This window comes from Balaenoptera musculus, chromosome 12, assembly GCF_009873245.2.
Source record: "Balaenoptera musculus isolate JJ_BM4_2016_0621 chromosome 12, mBalMus1.pri.v3, whole genome shotgun sequence".
In the NCBI taxonomy this organism is placed as follows: Eukaryota; Metazoa; Chordata; class Mammalia; order Artiodactyla; family Balaenopteridae; genus Balaenoptera; species Balaenoptera musculus.
In genome coordinates this window covers 79,787,281-79,810,128 of record NC_045796.1, presented here as the reverse complement: position 1 = coordinate 79,810,128, position 22,848 = coordinate 79,787,281, and the positions used below count along the sequence as shown (strand labels likewise).

Sequence of the window (22,848 nt, the reverse complement as noted above, 5' to 3'; positions counted from 1 at the left end):
GAAAGAAAGATCTCATTTAATATTGTGTAGAGTGATTTCCAAGATCTGTAATCAAGTGAATAAAGCAAGGTGCAGATCAGAGCTTATAGTATGCTACTCTTTATTTATGAAGGGTGGGAGAATATAGGTTTTGTTTTTTTTTTAATGAAAAGATATATCAAAAGCTGATTTTAAAAAGAAGTTAGTTGGAAGGGTAGGAAACAGTGTAGGTGTTAGGGATAGATGCTAGATTTCTCCAAATATACCTTGTTTTATAGATTTGACTTTGGAACCATGTAAATGTTTTACATGATTATAAAAGAAAATTAAGTTGGAGATTTAAAACAATAAAATCAAAAACAAAATGAAACAAATGAACTTAATTATGTATCTAGTTGGTGGCTTGAACACACAGAATTATTTCAAGTTAATTTACATTAAATTAATATTGTGGCTATACATCCCTAATGTTCAAACAGAACTCCAAAGAAATCCTGACTGTATTCAGTAACATTATTATTAATAATATTACTATTGCTATTTTTAAACACATACTGATAAAACAAACAAGCAACTATGTCATTGTCTCCAGAAACCAAGATTTTCAGTGTTACAGAAAAGGGATACAAAAGCAGAATCAAAGAAGTAAAAATAACTGTAACTTTAAATTTGAATTGGAGATAATACTGGAACTTATTATATATTTTCTATTAAATAGAAAATATTTTTTAGTTTTACCCGTAAAAAATGCCTAGAAACAGTAAGCGACCCTTGTATAGAAACAAGCAACCCTAGTTCCCATATTTGTGTTTTTGAATACCATTTTCCACTAAAAATAATCAGAGCTTCTCAGAGAAATGGCTGACTCCAAGTGTGGAGCACAGGTGTATGAGATAAATCTCAATCATCGAGTCATATCAGAAAGCATAGAAACAGTCACAATCAACTGTGGTCATGTCAAAAGCACACAGGAGCCAAAATGAAAGGGCTCCCACTGACCAAGAATGAGACTGCTTAGATCACAAAAGAAATCATAACTACTATGTATTGAAATATGTCGAATTTATCAAAATTAGTTCATAATGATATCCCCCTACTCCCTCACAAAGAAAAAAGCTCCCCATTTGGTTACCTTATAAAAGGGATACAATCAAGAATTTTTTCAACCTCAGAAACATGTCAAATTCTATCTTAATTCAGTGTAAAAACCTTAACCCATACCAGTACATTAGCTTATTTTCCAAAAGAGCTTTGTTTGAAAAGGAATTACTGTATGACAGCTGTCCAGCCAGTACTCTGTTATGATGTTATGAGGATGCTGATATTTTAATATTTTATGATACATTTTAGTGCTATACCAATGCAATATTAAATGTTAATATCATTTGAATCTTTACTAATGGTGAGGTTTTTACATTTTAATGTAAGGTATAAATAAAACTCTTAACTTATTAGGCAGTTCCTGGGTATTATTCTGAGCCAAACCTTATACTGGAAACTCAATGTCCTGAGGAGATTTCCAGGATGAGGGGAACTGAAGTTAGTAAGGCTAAGTTGATAAGTAAAAAAACAAAATAAATCCATGTGGTTCTTAGGTGCCTTAAACGGTTTACTATTTAGAGCTTAATCTAGAACCATATCAACTGTGAATTAAAACCATAAAGCTTAAATTTGCTTCCCTCCCCTGCTCAAAAAAATAAAAACTGTATTTCTCATTAAAGTATATGAAAAAATATCTTCTGTTTTAAGATATTTATTACATGCTTATTGGCCCTACGTTGTGATAAAAGCTTACATACCAACCAATTTAATTTGGTTTTTACAATCCTGTGAAGTAGTTACTAATGTAACCCTATTTTATAAATGAGGCAACCTAGGCTTAAGCCTAGTCTGAAGGCTTCTCAATATTATATACATACGGGCTGTTGGAGTGTAGATTTTAAAAAACAGATTTTTCTGGTTGCAGTCTCTTTATGTACTTTATCATTCTTAAATTTGTATTCCTATTAAAATAGTTTATTATTATGAAGCTTTTATTCTGTCTTTGGTGGTCAAATAATAAATAAAGTGTACAATGTCTCAAGTAGTGATAAACTCTATGTGGAAAAGTGAAGCAGTTCCAGGAAATAGAGAGTGACAAGTGTCACAATGAAGAAGCTTGCAATTTTAGATAGGTGGTGGAATTTTAGATAGGTAGGTGAAAAAGTTACCTGATGAAGTAACTTTTGAACATTGCCTAGAATGAAGTGAGGAGGAAGATAGGCTGATTTCTGTGGAACAAGTTTGTAATGTAAATGCAAAGACCTTATATTAGTCAGCTTGGGTTGCCATAACAGAATACTATAGACTGAGCGGGCTTAAAAAACAGAGATTTATTGTCTCACAGTTCTGGATGCTGCAACTCCAAGATTAAGGGTGCCATCAGGTGAGGCCTCTCTTCCAGGCTTGCAGATTGCCACCTTCTTGCTGTGTATTTACATGGCCTTTCTTTTGTGCTTGCGCAGAGAGGGAGAGTGAGATTTCTGTCATCTCTTTTTCCTATTTCACCAGTCCTTTCAAATTAAGGCCTCACCTTTATGACCTCATTTAACCTTTATTACCTCTTTATAGGCCCTATCTCCAAATATAGTCGCATTGGGGATTGGGGCTTCAACATACGAATTTTGAAGGGACAGAATTTAGTCCGTAGCAGACCCTGATACAGAATCTTACGTATATTCATATAGAATATATTCCATGTTTTATATAGGATCAAAGCAGCTATGAAAACAGCTCTTTAACTGTTGTCATCTTTGCATACTCTCTCCCCATTTACTTTACAGTTATGGTGACATTGAACACAACCCTCTATTTTAAGTTAATAAAACAAGAGCTATGTAGTACAGTTCTATCTGTTGCAGTATTGGGGCTTTAAAATAAGTTTTTGATAGAGTAGCTATAGAAGTTTTAATGTTTCTGAAGCACAATAAAAGTTACTGTAGGTTGAACACTAGGCTTACCGTTTAATATGTATTTCTGCTTAGCTTTTCATAAACAACATTAGCAGTTCATGGACTTTTTTAAAGCTTACATATGATAGGCGCTATGCTATAAACCTTTTACATATTAAATCATTTGTTCTTAAGACAGCCCTTTGAAATAGGACTTTATTGTCCCCAGTATCACAGAGGAGAACTGAGGCAAATAGCTAGTAAGTGGCAAGACCCTAATTTTCAAGTGTGTGTAAATCGGCTTGGACCTTCTAATCTGGCCTGTTAGATTTTGTGTTAATAAAATACCAGTTCTGAAAAAGATCAACTTTAGCATTTGCTCCTGAGACTGGATAGCAAAATAAAAAAGATGAATGGTGTGATGCTAGGGGTGATGCCTCTCTGGGACTTGTATGTGACTCAAAAAATATTAACTAAGCATTTATGTGTATGATACGGAAAAAGAAAATTGCTCGTACAGGTTTATACATTGTTCAATACATGACTTTCTTTGCCAAGCAGTTTTAGATGCTGGGACTATAGCAGTAAGCAAGGCAATATTTTTGCTCTTTTACAGTTTATATTAGTGGGGAGAGGCAAATGAGCAAGTAAACATCCACAACAAAAGACAACAGAAATTTAAATTAGTTGATGTGAATAAGTACCTGTGTGCTACTTTAGATTGGGTGGTCGATGAAAAAGTGATACTTAAGCTAATATTTGATGACCAAAATGCAAAAAAAGTGTTAGGGGAATTACAGTCAGACAGGAACAAGCTGGTGGTGGTGTTTGAGGAACAGAAAAAATGCCGGTATACCTGGCACATAAAGAGGGAAAAATGGAGTAGTATGAGAAAGTAGGGTAGGGCCAGATTACGTAAATTTATGAACCAGGGTAAGGAGTTAGGATTTGACTCAAGTGCAGCATGCTGGCTCTGTGCAATTACGATATAGAGATGAGCTTGATAAGATTCAATAATGAGTACATGGTAGAAGAGCAAATTACCTTAATATAATGTCTTGCCCACGTTCGTTTACTAAACAAGATTTATTGAGCATTAGGCACTGGTCCAAGTTCTCCCAAAGACCAGTTGTGATGTTAGTGATTCCTTGTGTGAGATAAAATTATTTGGTCACGTGCAATTTTACACACACTTAAAATGCGTGCTATTTTACGAATAATTGATATGCAGATTATCTTCATACCTAAGACTTTCTGGAACTCTGAAATAAACCTACTGATAAACATTTAATTTTTGTTGTAACTTGTGTATGTTTCTGTGTGGGTGATTGTGATGGACTATAGAATCAATTTTACATTTGTATGTTGTTTAAAAAAATGTCAGTCAGTTCTCATTGTTCTCCAAATTTAACTTTTCATCAGATAGAATGAATTATATCTTCATTTTTATTAACCTCAGATCTGGAGGAGATCGAAAGCAAATTTGGTATATTTCCCACTTTGTTCATGTATTTACATTTTTAACTGACAGGAGTGAAATAGCTGAAGTATTTAACATTTTCTTTGTAGTCATTTTGTCCAGTGATGATGATGATGATGATGACGGTGAGAGGACTAACAGAAGAGAAAGCATCTCTCCTCAACCTGCTGATTCAGCATGTTCGTCCCCAGCACCATCCACTGGAAAAGTAGAAGCAGCACTAAATGAAAACACCTGTAGAGTAGAGCATGAACTAAGACGCATTCCAGCACGTTCAGAATTAAATACAGTTACCTTGCCAAGAAAAGCAAGAATGAGAGACCAGGTACTTTTCACATTTATTGACATTTATTCAGATTAAGTCTTCTTTGGTATGTAAATATTTGGGGGGGAGGACAATTTGGCAGTATCTTGGGAGAAGAATGAAGTAGTCATGAAGTAGGACTTAAAATAACACTTGGAAGATTATTTGAAAGAACATTAAAACATATACAAAAATAAATTTCAATTAAAGGCTTAAAGTGTAAAAAGTTCAACAAGAAACAACATCAACCTTATAGTAAGTGAAATATAAGTGTAAATATACTTGTATAATCCAGTGGGCAGGAAAAGGTCATTTTAACTTGCGTGTATTTTACTGTAACATTGTGGTTTTACTATATTTTATTTTATATTTTACTGTATAAAATTTTTAAAATATTCAGATGGCAAAGGATAACAGAAATTATGTCAATAGACAGTAGATCTAGAAAGGGATATTTGTAATAATGCAGGTAACCTACACTAGTATCTATAATAGACGAAGGGACAGAATTTAGTCCTCTTTTAAAAATTAGAGGAAAAAAGAAAATAAAAGAAGATAGGAATAAATAAGAAGAGAAAATTCAGGTAATAAACTTTTATAGAGAAAGTACATATTAAAGAAGATGAAATATAACCATGTACTTAACAGACTTTCAAAGTTAATGCAAAATCGACTAATATGTACTACTGGCAAGAATCCAAGGCAAAGGGTACTTTCCTTATATGCTGATGAAAAAAAAGTAAGTTGTTATGGCCTTTTGGGAAAGCAGTGTAAAACATCTACTAAAATATTTAAAAGGTATACTGAATGACCAAGTAATTCATTCCCTAGACTCAATCTCAAAGAAATCCTCTACGTCCGGTGCTTAGACTGTATGTATAAATATGATTATTAGCAAACATAATCATTGCCCATTAATACAGAAATGGCTGAAGAAACTATGGTATATCTATACCATGGACAGTTATGCAGCCACTGACAATAAAAATCAGAGCTATATCAATGACTTCTAGGATTCCTACATGGCCCTGCTTAGTGAGAATACCAAGATGCAGAAATATGTGCATATTTTCTTATTTTTGTAAAAAGAACTTTAAAAAACTTGTATGTTAAAAAATTATATGTGTATGTACATATGTCAGGAATTCTAGAAGTTATAGATAAAAATATGGAACCATACATATTTCATGAAGATGGGAACTGTAAGAAATGAAAAACAAAAAGTAACTATAATAAAATACAGTTAAAATTATAGAAAAATTACAGAAAAAATATAGATTGATAGTTTTAATATAATCTTGGGGAATGCCTTTCCAAACATTTCAGTACAAGCAAAAATAATAAATGAAGAGATGAATATATTTGATTAAATGGAAAGTACAGAACAGTGAACCAAAACACCATCCACAGAATTTGATAGGTAATGCAAATGGGAAAAAATAGTGAAGTATGTGACAAAGTATGAGTTGGTCCTTTATATATTTTTAATTTCTTAAAAATCAAGAAATAGAAGCAAACCATAGAAAAATGAGTAAAGGGTATGAATAGAGTTTTTTTTTTAAGTAAAGTACTAAAAAAGAAATTAAAGTAAAATATATTTTAAGTGTTAGATGGCTGAAAATTTTAAACTATAGTAGTATTTCTTCTTGGCTAGTGTTTGGAGGAATGGAATATTGGCTGTGTAAATTGGTATAACTATGCTGGCGGGCAATTTGGTGATAATCGTATATTCCAGGATTTAGCTGCAAAACTGCTTGCCAGAGAATATTGTGTCATGGGGAAAGGTCGGAAAGAACTCAGATGTCCAGCAGAGGAGGGCTCAGTTAAATAAACGTGGATTTCCATGAATTTGTGAACAGTTTTTACACTGACACACTGGATAGTACGGGTTCCTCTGTGCCAGTTTACAGGCCCCTTGGGAGGATGTGGACCGCCCAAGTTCTAGACTCAGTCTCTCCACCATGGATTCAGCTGGAGCAGCTCTTAAATTATCTAACTTATTATTGAGCTAAATAACGTCTCATTTGAAGAAATAATTCTAAAGCTAAAAAAAGTTTTTAAACCACTCTAATAGGTTTCTGTTAATAACCTGGGAAAATATTCATGATAAATCTGTTAATAAGCCTGAAAAAGCAATTTACAGAAATAAATATGTGTGTGTGTATCACATTTTGTTTTAATACATATTTTTTCCTGTGACATAGATCACAGAAATGTCTCTAGAGGGATAATGGGAATAGTGACTGCTTCTGTGCAGTAGACATTTTTTTTTCCTTTTGTTTTTTAATCAAGATCATGTTTTATTCTTGTGATGATAATAAGGTTTTTAACATAATAACTTTACTTTTAATTACATTTAATTTAAAGTATACTTATATAAAATACATTTTTATATTATGATTAATTTGCATTTGAGAGTGACTGTGAAATCTTAATTTAACAGATCAAGTCATTTAACACTTTTTAATATATAAAGAAGCATCATTTTATAATGTAAATAACCATTTTCCTAAATTATATGTTTTCTAAAGAGCTGCTAATTTAATCCAAATACTACAACCACTACCACTATTACTAGCTAACTTTTATCCAGCATTTTACTGTGCATGAAGCACAGTGCTAAGCTGCTTATATGCATTAGTTCATTTGAGTAAATACTCTTACATTTTAGCTTAGGAAACCAAAACTTTAGTAGGAGTTATTAAGTTTTACAAGACCAGATCATTAAAAGGTAGTATAGCTGTGCTTTGAACCCAGGCTGTCTGATTCCCAGAGTACCATTTCTCACTGCTGTGCTGTTACTGGCGTTTCAATTAATAGCCAGATAAAGTATAGCAAGATAAAATAGGAAGGGTTTACTGTTATTGTTGTAAAATCAATAAATATTTACTTCATCTAACACTGCTGAAATAAAATCAATCTTATGTCTTGATAATTATATTTCTTTTTTAAAAAATATTTATTTATTTTTGGCTGTGTTGGGTCTTTGTTGCTGTGCGTGGGCTTTCTCTAGTTGTGGCGAGCAGGGGCTACCCTTCGTTAACAGTGTGTGGGCATCTCATTGCGGTGGCTTCTCTTGTTGTGGAGCACGGGCTCTAGGCGCACAGGCTTCAGTAGTTGCAGCACATGGGCTCAGTAGTTGCACCTCGTGGGCTCAAAAGCGCAGGCTCAGTAGTTGTGACGCACGGGCTTAGTTGCTCTGCGGCATGTGGGATATTCCCGGACCAGGGTTTGAACCCATGTCCCCTGCGTTGGCAGGAGGATTCTTAACCACTTTGCCACCAGGGAAGTCCCAATAATTATATTTCTTATGTTGGGTCTTCTTTGAATATGTCTACTTAGTTTGCAGCCTTGTTTTAGTAACTTATTAAGTGAAAATTTTTTTTCCTTTTTCAGTTTGGTAATTCTATTATCAACATACCTCTAAAACGTCGCAAAATGATTTCTCAAGAAACTTTAGTTGATCCTGTATCTTTAAGCTACCAAAGTTCCTTTGGTAGCGTAATTTTAAACTGTCGAAGTATACGAGTAGGAACACTCTGCCGACTATTAATAGAGCCTGTAATTGTAAGTACCTTCTAAGCTCTTTACTGTACCAATTATAAGATTCAAAATTTCATGGCTAAGGCTAATATGTAATATTTTAAAATTTATAAGTTAAAATATTTAATAGAATATTAAAATTATTTCAAGATTTCAGATTGCTTAGGAATATGTAAACAATTGTAAATTGCTACTCACCATAAAAATTACTGGGTAAAAAATTTATCATATATACTCCAATAAAAAAATTTTTTAAAATTTATCATGATGTAATATTCAAGGTAGTACGTATTCATCATAGGAAGATGCTTGTTCTCACTGAGTTAGAATTACCCTCCAATGTGTTACCGTTTTATTCTCATGCTAGCTCGATGCATGAAAAGAGTACTTTAAAGAACTGTATGAAAGAAAGAAGAATCCAGAAGCTTTGTGGTCTGCAGAAAAATGTCTTGTAACACAGCAACTCGTAGAAATAGATTAGTGGGCTACAGTGGCCACCCAAGAGGCATTGTGGTTTTGAACTAGTTCAGTGTCCATAAAGCCCAAAGGACTTTCTATAGTTCCCTTTATCTTACCTGTCATACCTGTCTCCTTATTACTCTACTACCACCAATCCAATTCAAATGTATATTTTCTATTAAAATTTTAACATAATCTCCTTAACCTGCCTTCTAAGTCATAATTTTTCTTCTTTCTAATGTATCCTATACATTGTTGGTAGGTTAACCTTCCTATAGCACTGTACTTATTTTGTAAAAACCTTTATTTTAAATGTCTTAACTTGGTGTCCCTAACTATCTGCTTCCAACTATTTTTTCAACAAAGGCTGGCTTCATTCTCAGTATTGTAAAGGCCAGATGGAGGAGTGCAGTACATGGATCAGTTTTTCTGCCTTATGTGGCCTAAGTCCCAAATGACGTGTCATTTAGGGTGTTTGTAGCAAAATCTTCAAAAATCTATGATTGTTACTAATGTATCTTATTTTTTAGTTTTCTTTAGATTTTATCAAGATACAGCTAGAAGGTAAGCTATTTTATATCCTACTGCTCACTAAAGCTTTGTTTACACGAAAACACTTTACTGGAATAAAAAATTAAACGATATTCTTAGACTTCATTAAGATGGTTCGTTATTACATACATCTTAACAAAAGGCATTATACCGTAATAGTGTGATTTCATACTATAACATCACAAAAGCTATGTTTAATTTTTTAAGTATGCTTCATTAGAATCCTCTTTCCATCTGGGAAAAAAATGTAGATACTTCTTTAAGATCAAAGATTTTCCTTCATTTCCCACTAGAGTTACTGTTTACAGAGTATAATAAATATGTACTTAACTTTAAAAGTGTACTTCCTTACAGTTTCCTCCATTCATGATTTTGCCCTCTTAAGAATTGATTCCTTTTCCATTTCCATTTGTTTTTCTCCAGAACCAGAAAAGGAACCTGTAGGGATTACTTTAAATACCTCTGATCTAACAAAATGTGAGTGGTGTAGTGTCCGAAAATTACCAGTAGTGTTTCTTCAGACGACAGCAGCAGTTTATCAGAAGCTGAGCGCGCAACTGCAGATGAACACGGAGGATAAAGTTCGGAAGGACTGTAAAGGGATAAATAAGTTAACAAGTAAGTTGTGTGGAGCAAATGTAGTAGCACATACAGTACATTGTTCAGCAGGACGTGAGTCGCCTTTGGTCGACACCTTAGATGTATCTTAACTACAGTCCTTACAGTGACCTTGTGAGATAGATATTACTTCTCTCGTGTAACAGATGAGGAGAAGTCCACAGAAAGTGGACATTCTGAAGATAAAACCCGGGTTTACCCATTTAGAAAGTTTTCAAAATGGGTTAAAACTCAAAAGATATATACTCTTTATTTTAACACCGTATGATATGAGTAAAATGAGTTTTTTGTTTGTTTGTTTTGTTTTGTTTAAATGTACTGATAGGAGTTCTGACTGTAAATCAGCAATCAATCTGGAAACCTTGAAACTTAGCCTGAATAGGAAGTTTGAAAGTTCATCAAACAGGTCTTCATCCTCTGCAATAAATCAGTGTGGTTCTCCATTTTGTTTCCCTCCCCCTCTAACGTTTGTGGCATAGCATGACTAGTTGTAAAATATTTTTCCTCAGTAATTGCTGCTTCAGCTTAATGACGAGTAAATGATAGCTACTTTTAAAGTTACAAGAGTTGGCACATTAGTGAATAGCAGTTTTTACAGTTAAATCTAGAGATACCAGTTCACTTGGCAATTTCTTATTTGTGTTTGACAAAAATGTTAACTGATTGTATATTTAAAACTAATATATTTGGATTCTATTAGATGAAATAAATTAGTTACATCTGTGGATAGATTTGTTCTTGAGCTGCTGCTAGAGTAATGTGTTCTGGTTCCTTTCTTTTAATAACTTAGGTGACATTGTTAGGTGACACTGTCATTGGTCTTTATTCTAGTATTGTATATCCACTGTATGCTGAACACTGTTTTGAACATTTATACCAGGATTTCTGGTGATACTCTTGGAAATAACTAGTTGTTAACTCTTTTTCTAGTATCTGTTTACGTATTTTTTTTCCTTTAGACTTACAGTTATACTGATTTCTTTTCAGATTTGGAAGAACAATACATAATTCTAATTTTTCAACATGGCCTTGATCCTCAGGAAAATATGGTATTTGAAAATATCATTATTGACATTGGTATAAAGAATAATGTGTCAGATTTTTTTGCGAAAATTCCCTTTGATGAAGCCAATAGCAGACTTGTTGCCTGTACAAGAACCTGTGAAGAGAGCAGCAAAGGAAGTTGTGTGCAGAAAGAAAACAAAATTAAAAATGTAATTATATTTTTTAATGTTTTTAATGTAATTTTAAATGGTACCTTTAAAGGGAAATGTGGTTCATTATCATATTGCTCATTTGGAGTTAGATCCTTTTAATTCCATTTCAGAATTATTTGCTTTTATATGTGGTTTGTAAACTACCTTGTGTCGAAATATTAATGGTGGTGGGTTACTTGTGACACAAATTGTAATTGGTACAAGTCTCAGAAGCATTTTATCGGTTCAAGTCTCAGAAGCATTTTTATTTTAGTTCCTTTCCGCAGTCTGTTCTTGTCTTTACTTTTTGTCTCCTTTTCTTTTTCTCTCATCCTGTTTTCTTTTTCCCTCACTCTCAACATACATATACGTACAGTGCTACATTCAAATTGATTGTTACTCTGTTTCTTAAATTTGCTAATGGTTCCCAGTGGTGACATTGGCTTCAGTACAAATAAAGGAATTTTGGTCCCTGATGTATTGTCCATTTATGTGTAACATGTGCCTACATGGTTGAAAACTTGGAAAGGAAGAATGTATACCGTTTGATTCCGACTCTCGACAATTCTAGAATAACTAAGTCTAGAATAACTGATTATGTAGTAGGTAACTCTGAAGCCACCTGAATCGAAGGCTGAAGTGCTACTATAACACATAATATGATGTTAATCAATGTGACTCAAACTACTCTAAATTTGTCTCCTACCACAGCCACTGAAGTTTGCTGACAGTTTATTAGAAATATTAAATCTTTCATCTGCCTACAAATTTGGAAATAGGGCTGTCTATCCAAGGCATAATATTGGTGAAGTTGAGCAAGGCTTCACCAGAAAAGAGCTATTCACACAGTTAGTGGGTTGAAGAAAAGAACAGAAGGAGGAAGGGGAACCATTCCCCTTCTTTTGCAGAATTGGCTACAGGAGATAATGCCAGAGGAAGAAAAGAGCAGCTGGAGCCGTAAGGCAGCTGTGATGGGCTCAGATTTCAATGGAAGGCTCTTCCTTTAAGGACTCCTTGATTCTGGAGGACGGAAACTCAGTGGCCTGTGTTCCCTGAGCCTCTGCTCCCATATGCCATGGATTGCCTAGGCACTGAGCTTAGGTAGTCCTACACTCCTAGAAGAAAAAACCACTACCTGTTCTTTGGATTTGACTAACATAATCTAATTTAATATGGATGGTTGAGATCTTAGACAGGATACTGGAAAACCAGTTAACAAAAATTGGAAGAGTATCACTGTTCTGGAAGCTACCGATAAAAAGAAAGTTGACCCTAGTTTTGCCTGTTTTCTTATTTTTAATCTTTTTAAATTGAAAAGCATTCTTGCCTTGTACTTTTTTTATTGAAAATTTTTCGAATTTATCATTTAATTTTCTTTACCAGGTGTCCCTTGAATCTAAAATACAACTTAAAACCAAACAAGAATTCCAGTTTTTTGATGATGAGGAGGCAACTGGAGAGAGCCACACCATCTTCATGGGCCCTGTAGAAAAGTGAGAGAATTCCTTTACATTTGCAACACTCTTAAGTTTCTTCTCTGTTTTATTGCATTTCGGTTATATGCATGCCTATTTTTGTTTGTTTGCTTATTTTTTAAAATTTTGTTACAGATTGATGGTATATCCACCACCTCCAGCTAAGGGAGGCATCTCCGTTACTAATGAGGACCTGCATTGTCTAAGTGAAGGAGAATTTTTAAATGATGTTATTATAGACTTTTATTTGAAGTAAGTTAATTTTCTCCTAGCCTTTTAGCAAATTTTTAACATTTTATAATGTATACATGTATTTTCTAGAGTCAAAATTGTTTGGATTTTGAATTCCATCACTGCCACTTATCGTATGACATCTGGAAAGTTATTTAATGTCTCTGTGAATGTTTCTTCATTTTAAAAATGGGAATAATAATACCTAAAACGATCATGAGAATTAAATAAGATACACATTTCAAGTGCTAGGAAAAATACCTGGCACATGCAAAGTGATCATAAATGATAGCTTATTATATTATCAGTGTTGTAGTATTTAAAGCATCTAAAATTGTTACTACCCTAGGTTAGGTAGTAATTTGTTGAGCAAGGACAAAAGTATGATTTCACTCGTTTCCTTCAATAAATGTTCAAGTGCCAACTTTGTGGCAGGTACTGTGTTAAAAGTTTATGATTTTATAGGGAACACAAATGTGGGATTAAAGTATTGGCAGAAGCATTAACATGGTACAAAGATAGCAGAAAAAGAAAGCTTCATTCTCTCTGGGGGTTGGGAAATATGAGGAATTAAGAAGCTTTCCTAGAAGGGCTTACGTCATGACCCAGAATACACATAACATATACATATACATGAATACATGTATGTGTCATGTGTTCATACATGTATGAATTTGTATGTGTTTACTGCTTTGTGATATAAAATGGATGTGGGTATGAAACAAAACAGAGCTTAACTATCAGTGTGTTTAGTGCTCTCCAGTATTTTCTAGTTTATTCAAATGTATATCAGAAGACAATATTTTTTTAAAAAAACTGGTTGTTAAAAGCTGCTGGAGGGACTCCCCTGGTGGCGCAGTGGTTAAGAATCCGCCTGCCAATGCAGGGGACACGGGTTCAAGCCCTGGTCCGGGAAGATCCCACATGGCATGGAGCAACTAAGCGCATGCGCCACAACTACTGAGCCTGCGGTCTAGAGCCCACGAACCACAGCTACTGAGCCTGTGTGCCACAACTACTGAAGCCCATGTGCCTAGAGCCTGTGCTCCACAACAAGAGAAGCCACCACAACAAGAAGCCCTCGCACCGTAACTAGAGAAAGCCCGCGTGCAGCAACGAAGACCCAATGCAGCAAAAAATTAATTAATTAAAAAAAAAAAAGATGTGTTCTCTTAATCCTAATGTATACTACCTTAACAAACCAAGCTACTGAAAAATCTTAAGTGATTGTGTAGAACAGTGCTGCTGTTACTGGATAAAGTGTTGTTCTGTGAATGTCAGCTAGGTCACGTTGTGCTAGTGCTATTCAAATGGTCTTTGTCCTTACTGATGTTCTACCTACTTGTTCTGTAATTATTGAGAAAGTCATTGATCTCCAACTACAGTTATTGATTTGTCTATTTCTCCTTATGTATTTTGAAGCTCTGTTGTTAGGTACATACATATGTATGTCTTCTTGGAGAATCAACCCCTTTATCATTACATAATGTTCCTGTTTATTCTTGATAATCTCCTTGTTTTTAATCCTACTTTGTTCAAAATTAATATAGCTACTCCACCTTTCTTTTGGTTTGTGTTTGCATGATGTATGTTTTTCTTCACCCTTTTAACCTGTTTAAGTCTTTATGTTTAAAATGTTTTTTTGTTTCTGAAAGCACATAGTTGGATCTAAAAAATAAATTGAACTCCTATATTTTGTTTACATTTTAGTTTATTCTATTTCATACTTAAATCTATATTTTTTACATTACAATAGAGATTTTATAGTCTTTTTTTATTCTTTTGAAATTCTTTATATATTTTCAGGAGGCCCCTTGACATCATATAGTTAAACTTTAGAGCAAATTTTATACAGTAAACTTACATTATCTACAAGTTCTGCCTTTCTGATGCAAAGCACTGTTCCAAATAAGATAAAGAATCTAACAAAATCCATGATTTTTAAAAAATCTTTGTTTATATTCATCTCATGACATTCTTAGAAGTGAATTAAAAAGAGGAAACTTCTTTTTAAAGCTTTATTTATTATTTATTTATTTTATTTATTTTTGGTTGCGTCGGGTCTTAGTTGAGGCGTGCAGGATCTTTTGTTGCAGCATGGAGGCTTTTCGTTGCGGCTCACGGGTTTCTCTCTAGTTGTGGCGTGTGGGTTTTCTCTCTCTAGTTGTGACGTGCCGGCTCCAGAGCACGTGGGCTCAGTAGTTGTGGCTCACGGACTCTCTAGTTGAGGTGCACAAGCTCAGTAGTTGTGGCGCACAGGCTTAGTTGCCCTGCAGCATGTGAGATCTTAGTTCCCTGACCGGGGATCGAACCCGTGTCCCCTGCATTGTAAGGCAGATTCTTTACCACTGGACCACCAGGGAAGTCCCGAAAAGAGGAAACTTTTTAAAACTTCACTATTAAAAATAAGTAATTCAGTTGCTACCAGAGCTGCTCATTCTTTTCCATTTCTAACTCTACAAGTTAGAAACAATCCTTTAAGCAGTTTGCCAGAATTATAAGACGCAGAAGGGCATTGCATCTAGAGAATGTTAATAAAATGCAGGGGAAAAGAATAATTTTAATAAAAATTATTTTCAAAACCTTAAAATCATCTTTTAACTTCATCCTGTAATTAAATGTCATGATTGAATTGTTAGATTGTCTGCTTTATAAAATAGCAGGTGGACAGCTTCACCATGACATTCAATATTTAAATGATTTATACACTGAAAGAAAAAAACAAATGAAAGAAATGGAAAGAAATACCAAAATGAAAGAAATTCCCAAAAGGTTTTTTGTAATAAACTTGGACTTTCCCTTTAATTCTAAAATAAGAGACTTAGTTGTTCTAATTAAAATTAATAATTCTAATACGTGTACATAAAAAAACCCAGAACTACATATAGTCACAGAAATGCTTATGGAGAAAGACAAAACTAGTTATTTTAAATTAAAAGGCTTTTTGAAGTTTTGTTTTTTCACTTTTAAGTCCTTAATTCCTCTGGGATTTGTTACACTTAAGATAACATAGTTGCACAGGTCTGTTTCGGGGGCTCTATAGTTTGTTCCGTTGGCCGTGCACCTATCCCTGCATCAGTACCACACTGCCATGATTAGTGTTACTTTATTCTTGTTATCTGTAATAGAAAGGCAAGCCCTCCACCATATTCTTCTTCACAAATGTTTTGGATATGCTTGACCTTTTGATTCTTTCAGATAAACTTTGGAATCAGCCCATCAGATTCCATTTTTAAAGTCCTTTTGAGATTTTGATTGTAATTGCACTGAATCAGTGATTCTGAACTGGGGGCACTTCGGGCATTTTGGTCCTCACAAAAGGAAGGCATGCGTGCTGATAGCATCTGTGGGTAGAGGCCAGAGGTAATGCCGAGCACCCTATGCTGCACAGGACACCCCCCACAGCAGAGCATTATCTGGCTTAAAATGTCAGCGGCGCCAGCTTGAGGAACCCTCCGCGAAATTTATGCAATTTGGAGACAACTGATACTTAACATTTTTGAGTATATCAACAAGAAATATAGTTTGCCCGTATAGCCAGACATCTTGCTAAAACTCTTTTATTTCTAGTATGTCTGTAGATCTTTTTAAGTTTTCTGTATGAAAATCCTTCCATCTGCAAATAAATTTCTTTCTTCCATTTACAAAAATAAAGCATGGATTTGTTTATATATGAAGTAGAGCCCATTTTCTTAAATCACCAATAACTTTCTTTTTTAAGTTGAACTATCCCTTTTTTTATGCAATTCAGTTTACAGAGTAGCCATTGTAGTTTGTAATGGTGAAAGCAGCATGGTTCACTCATTATGGTGTAGTCCCTAAATTCAAGTCCAGTTCACTACATGCTCTGTTTCGAATATAGATGTAGAATTCAGCGATTGATTTAAACTGTGTCATGAGGTGATTCACTGTCTTATATCTTTTGTCGGGGCACACTGAGTTGCCCTAAAGCAAACAATCTGTAAGTTATGTCCTTTTCATCAGAACTTGAGCTTTAGAATTATCAAATATTATGACAGAAGTGACAGGTCTCAAAGATGTGCCTTCTGGGTACTTGCTGTTTCTGTGTAAGGTTTCACAAGTCTTTCATACTGTCCTCATTTTAATAAGATGAATATGGTCATAAGCTTGAATTTGCATAGTTCCTTTGAGGGAGTTTGGAGCATAAATGATTAAATTTAATATATCATAATTTCTCTTTGTAATATAAAGAACCATTCCTATTTGTCTTGATATATACCTATAGAAGAAAACAACTAAGGCAAGGAAAAATTAGCACTGACGTAAGATCACTTTAAAGAGTCATTGTTACAGCCTCACCACTGTACAGATTCTTTCTGTTTCTTTTCTGTTTTTATAAAAAGCCGTTTATGGCTAGTCATCATGGTTTATTAACTGTTTAAAACAAAATAAACGTAAAACATAAAAATAGCAGCTTCAGCGACATACAGAGCACATACCATACAATTCACGCATTTAGAGTGTATAATTCAGTGGTTTTTAGTGTGTTCAGACAGTTGTGCAACCATCACCATAATCGATATTAGAACATTTTCATCCCCCCACAGAACCTCAATACCCATTAGGAGTGGCTCCCCATTTCCCCACCCCACCCCAGCTCTAAGCAACCACCAGCCTCCTTGCTATCTCTGTGGATTTGCAGATTCTGAACATTTCATATACATGGAATCATACAATATGTGGACTTCTGTGACTAGCTTCTTTCACTTAGCGTAACGTTTTCACGATTCTTCTATGTTACAGCATGTATCAGAACTCCATTTTTAAAAATATTTATTTTTATATTTTTTGCTGCATTGGGTCTTCGTTGCTGCACGTGGGCTGTCTCTAGTTGCGGCGAGCGGGGGCTACTCCTCGTTGCGGTGCACGGGCTTCTCGTTGCAGTGGCTTCTCTTGTTGCAGAGCACGAGCTCTAGGTGCACGGGCTTCAGTAGTTGCGGCATGTGGGCTCAGTAGTTGTAGCTCGCGGGCTCTAGAGCAAAGGCTCAGTAGTTGTGGCGCATGGGCTTAGTTGCTCCGCAGCATGTGGGATCTTCCCGGACCAGGGCTCGAACCCATGTCCCCTGCATTGGCAGGCAGATTCTTAACCACTGCGCCACCAGGGAAGTCCTTCATTTCTTTTTATTGCCAAATAATATTCCATTGTATGGATATATCACATTTTCCATTCATCGGTTGATGAGCATTTCTGTCATTTCTGGGTATGATAAATAATGGGTTTTTGGGTATGATAAATAATGTTTTTATGAATGTTCATAAATGTGCCCTTGTTTTAGAAGATTAGATCTTTCAAATCCTGGTTTTACTCTCAAACACCACTTTTTATTACCTACAAATAATCTGAGAGTAATCATTGTCTAGAATATGAAATAAATTTTGTTTATGACTTCTTTCAGTTTAAAGGAGTAGAGATTGATGGTGGCTAAATAGATATTTGATCACTCTGTGACTGTTTTTAGTATAAACTGTTAAATTCATTCTACTTGGAATTACTTTTTATAAAATAGATATTTGGTGCTTGAAAAACTGAAGAAAGAAGAAGCTGACCGAATTCATGTATTCAGTTCTTTTTTCTATAAACGCCTTAATCAGAGAGAGAGGAGAAATCTTCCTGAAACAACTAATCTATCGTAAGTCAAGCTTTTTGAAAATATTTAACAGATGTAGTAAGTCACTTAAGTTTAACTTAGAAAAAAATCGCTTATTTGTATTAAAGCAACATTTTTTACTTCCATTCTCAATTAGCAAAATTAATATAGTTTATAATATTCTAAAACTCCAAGAATACCTGGAACTCATAAAGTTTTTAGGTCTAATATCTAGATCAATATTTCCCAAATATATCTGATAGTTTAAAAAAGAAAAATTACTTGAATACTTATTAAATACCGATGGCTCTGTTTTACCCTAGATGTTCCATCCATAATATCTAACAGAGGAACCTGTGAATCTGTAGTTTTAGTAAGTTCTTTGGCTAATTCTTCTCAGACAAGTTAAGGAAACAACATTCTACGTAGGAGGCCTGAGTTATTTATAATGTCTCTCCGTATAGTGATTGCGTCCAGCTCTAATACTTGCTGGCAGTTGGTCGCAAGATACAAAGAGTTGGTACCTTTTTTGTCCTAAGTGCTGTAATATAAAGAAATTAAATGTCTTGAATTGATGGCTGCTGCGCATAATATTAATAATATTTTCTACTGTTTCAGTGATCCCTCACTTTGCATCTTAGCACTTGTTGCACTTGCAACACTTTGCACTTGTTGATGGCAGTGGTTGGTTTTGACCCGTGCTGGTCGTCTGTCCTGTTCACCAGCTGTGACATAGTGCTCATTTTTCCTGCTCTCTTCTCCTCAGGTCTTACAGGTCATGGTCTGATATGCTTCTCGATATTGTTGCTAAAACCAGTTCTGCAACAATAAAAATAGTAGCTCTGATCCACCCTAGTAAGTAGTAGTAGGAATTAAATAATCTCTTTCTTCCAGATTCAGGGACGGGCAGTTTCCCATCTTCCCAGCTCCATCTCAGATGTTCTGCTTTCTTCTCACAACTTGTTAAATCATACAACTGATCTATTAACATCTCAATCTTTGTAATGTATAAATTGCTGCATAGAGGCGGAAACATGAGAAACACTTCAAAAGCTTGATAGGTTCTCTCTTGTCTTACAGAATACAGCAGAAGCGACATGGAAGAGTGAAAACATGGACCCGGCATGTAGATATTTTTGAAAAGGATTTTATTTTTGTACCGCTTAATGAAGCGTGAGTAAGAATTTCCTTTATGTTAATGTAATGGCGGTTTTTAGCAGATGTGTTTTTGAGGTGAATAATTCATCCATTTTTTAACTTCTTTCTGAAATTTGTTGTATATATTGACACTTATATTCTTTATTTTATGGAAATTAATATACTTTTCCAGTGAATCATGTAAGGTACCGAATTTTACAGACACTAGATAAGAGATCTTTCTAATTTCATTTTTATTCATCCATGTAGAATAATGTCATCTTTTAAAAATGGTGCTTGTGGTCTAGCGAACATCCTATATAGAAAAGACTGCTTTGTACAGAACGGTGATTAGGTCACATAGAAGAATTTGAATCTTTAGTTTAAGATACACTTTGGCTTTTAATCAAAAAGAAGAAAAGGTGGCTGGATGTGTGTCATTTGCTCACTGAAAACCATGTTCACTACTTAAAGCTATTTTCTAAGTAAATGGGGGTGGTAAACGTTTTGTGTTTTTCTCCCCCAGTGACTAGAGAGGCATAGATGTGTAGGATAGTCTGTTCTCCCCCAGTGACTAGAGAGGCCTAGATGTATAGGATAGTCTTATTATACAATTTCAACTTGAGAGTTTTTGTATTTCATTTTTTAATTTTCCTGTGTCCTCCAGCCAAAGACCTGCAGGAATACCCCTGTAACTGGGCAACTTGGGTTTAGTATTTGCCTCAAGGGAGAACACACAACATGGGCAACTATGGATCCTCTCAGTAAAAGTGTGTTTGAAAGAGGCAGTAAAAGCATTTGGGCTTTGGTTTGGTGGAAGGTCTAAGGAAGCAGTGGTTTGTTTGGATAAAGAAGTTGCATTCGCTCATTTAGCAAAAAAAGAATATTTGGTACTTTGAGGGGTTGCATTGTGATCTTATATTTGTCTCTGCTGAGACAAATTATGAAATGGCCTTACTTTGTCTCATTTTATCATGGTTGCAGAGTAACCTTATCTGAGGTTGGTATTCTGTAAGATCGTTTATTTCTAATAAGCCTGTTTGTGCCAAGCTATCTTCTGAATGTGCTCTTTTTTCCCCACTATAAAAAACAAATTCACTCTATAGTATAATCAAATCCTATTTATTTATAATCATGCTTTAATCATAAAACCTGTGCTCTCTAATTAGCCCGGTCAAAGATGGGTAGGCTAGGTTAAAACATTGGTTATAGCTATAAAGCCCACCTTCTTCAACGATATATATTGGAGTCAAACATAGTATCATAAAAAAATTTAAAGCTAAGTTTAAAACTAATCTTTAATTTCTTCATTTTCCTCAAAGTAAAGTTTCTTGACATTAATTTGTCATATAAAGTAGCAAGTGAGCTTCCCACTAGGCCAAAGGGAGGATATACATAGGAAGCCATTTGTCAGAAATTAATTTTAAAAATTTAAAATAAAAGTATAATTTTAGGTACACACAATTTAGCAATAGAGGCATATCCCTCTTAGTCACAGCATCTGATGTTGGATGGAAGCTACGTTCAGTGCTTTAAGTCATCTTGGTGAAAGGTAGAGGATGAACAAAGGTACAGAATTAGTAAAGTGTTCACCAAGAGAACTGTGCTGTTTGTAGGTGAAAGAATAGCTTCCAGATCATGAGGGGTTTTTTTTAAGAGATAAAGCTAATTAGATTAGTTAGGCTGTTATGTATTTGTCATCTATTTTATTTTTAATTTCCTTTGTGACGGTAATTTCTTTAAGCTAAAAGTTTATAAGCTATTTGTTAAAAATTGTAGTAATTGACAAGGAGTAGAAATTAGATGTTTGGATCTAATTCATCTTAAGATAAGCGAAATTGCCTGTTTTAGCCTCTTCTCCCACTGATGGCTTAAGGTCAAGGTAGCTGATCTTAAAAGGGATCGTAAAAGCAAAACCCTGGCTCTTAGAGGTTGAAAGTGACCTCAGATGTATCTGATTCAGCTTTCTCTTTTCAGCTAGGTGAAGGCAGATTTTTTTCCAAGTTTTTAGGTGAGGCAACAGAAAAACTATGGCTTATCCATATTGTCATAGCTGAAAAATGTTTAAAACTGTGATAGATGTAGGTTTCAGCTATAGGTTGAGAGTCACTGTATTATACCATATTTAATCAATTTTCAAAACACATATTTTCACATTATAACCTTTATGAAGTTGAGATGTGACTTACAGTCAACTGTGTCTTAGAATTGATGAAGTGAGGAAGATGGTGTGGTGTTCTTCTCCTAGCCTCGCCTGACCTAAGTCCTTGGGATCCTGAAGGTTAATAATTAAGAAGAGGAGAGAGGCATTCCTCCATCTGGCCTTTTCAGTGCTGAGAATGAATCCAGCATCTGTGACCTTTTCTACTCATACTGTCTGATGAAGAGACAGACAGTGCTGTTTCTTAGTAGTACCTTGGAGGAATTTAATATTTTACAGAAACAGAATATGGAATAACTTTTATCTATGTCAACATTCATTTTTCATTCAGCAAATATCTACTGAACACCCTACTCTATGACGTATATTGAGCTCAGCTAATAAATTATCTGACATCTATAGCCTGTTCATTGTATCTCAGCACATAACACTGTGCCTAGCAAACTGCAAACCCTTAATAAAATTAATTAGATTAATGAACATTAACCACTTTTAGCTGTACAGCATCTTACTCATGGCTTATATCCTACTACTAGGAACTGTGTTACCTGAATTCAGCTCTATCATGAGTACCCACTTGATAGCTGGAATTCTACTAATACTTGGAATTCTGTGATGATGATGATTAGATTAGATGTATTATTTCAATTTAGTGTATTTTATTTTAGTATAGCATGAGACAAGAATTATTTAATGTTTTCAATATTAAGAAGTTCCTACCTCATTAATAAGAAAAACACAGACATAAAATTTTTTAAAAGCTATTGCTTGCAATATTTAGAAAATGTTCAAAATTGTAAAGTCTAATTAGACTTCTGAAGACATTTTAATCTTGAGGCTAGATAGTATTTTTCCTTGGCATAAATAGGGCAAAGGAAAGGTAAATGGGAATGATGAATTGCAGTGATGTAATTTACATTTTGTTAAATTGCCTGGAAAACAATGAATTTTTCATTCCAAAAGCAAGAAAATGTTCAAAGTATTGTTTGCAAAAGTGAATGCAGGCTATGTAATTCTGACAAAAATTATGTGATTTTTGAATAGACATTGTATTCTGTTAATGAATCAATGATCCTATAAACAAGTGGATTAATTTAAGAATTGAAAAAATTGGGCATTCTTAATAAATTTGTTTATAAAACCTTTAGAAAAAAGATTTTAATATTTATTGCCA

General features: G+C 34.4%; 1 protein-coding gene across 10 annotated transcripts in view; it reads left to right on the top strand.

The window, feature by feature from the left end:
• The window catches only part of SENP6 (SUMO specific peptidase 6), a 106,415-nt gene that overhangs the window by 70,296 nt on the left and 13,271 nt on the right, over positions 1-22,848 (top strand). For all 10 annotated transcript variants that reach the window (XM_036871105.1, XM_036871107.1, XM_036871102.1 and 7 more), the window contains 9 exons: positions 4,479-4,714; positions 8,090-8,260; positions 9,226-9,259; positions 9,671-9,865; positions 10,853-11,079; positions 12,445-12,554; positions 12,672-12,788; positions 18,296-18,418; positions 19,457-19,549. In XM_036871105.1, the coding sequence (XP_036727000.1) occupies positions 4,479-4,714; positions 8,090-8,260; positions 9,226-9,259; positions 9,671-9,865; positions 10,853-11,079; positions 12,445-12,554; positions 12,672-12,788; positions 18,296-18,418; positions 19,457-19,549 (1,306 nt within the window). The remainder of the gene's footprint in view (positions 1-4,478; positions 4,715-8,089; positions 8,261-9,225; positions 9,260-9,670; positions 9,866-10,852; positions 11,080-12,444; positions 12,555-12,671; positions 12,789-18,295; positions 18,419-19,456; positions 19,550-22,848) is intronic.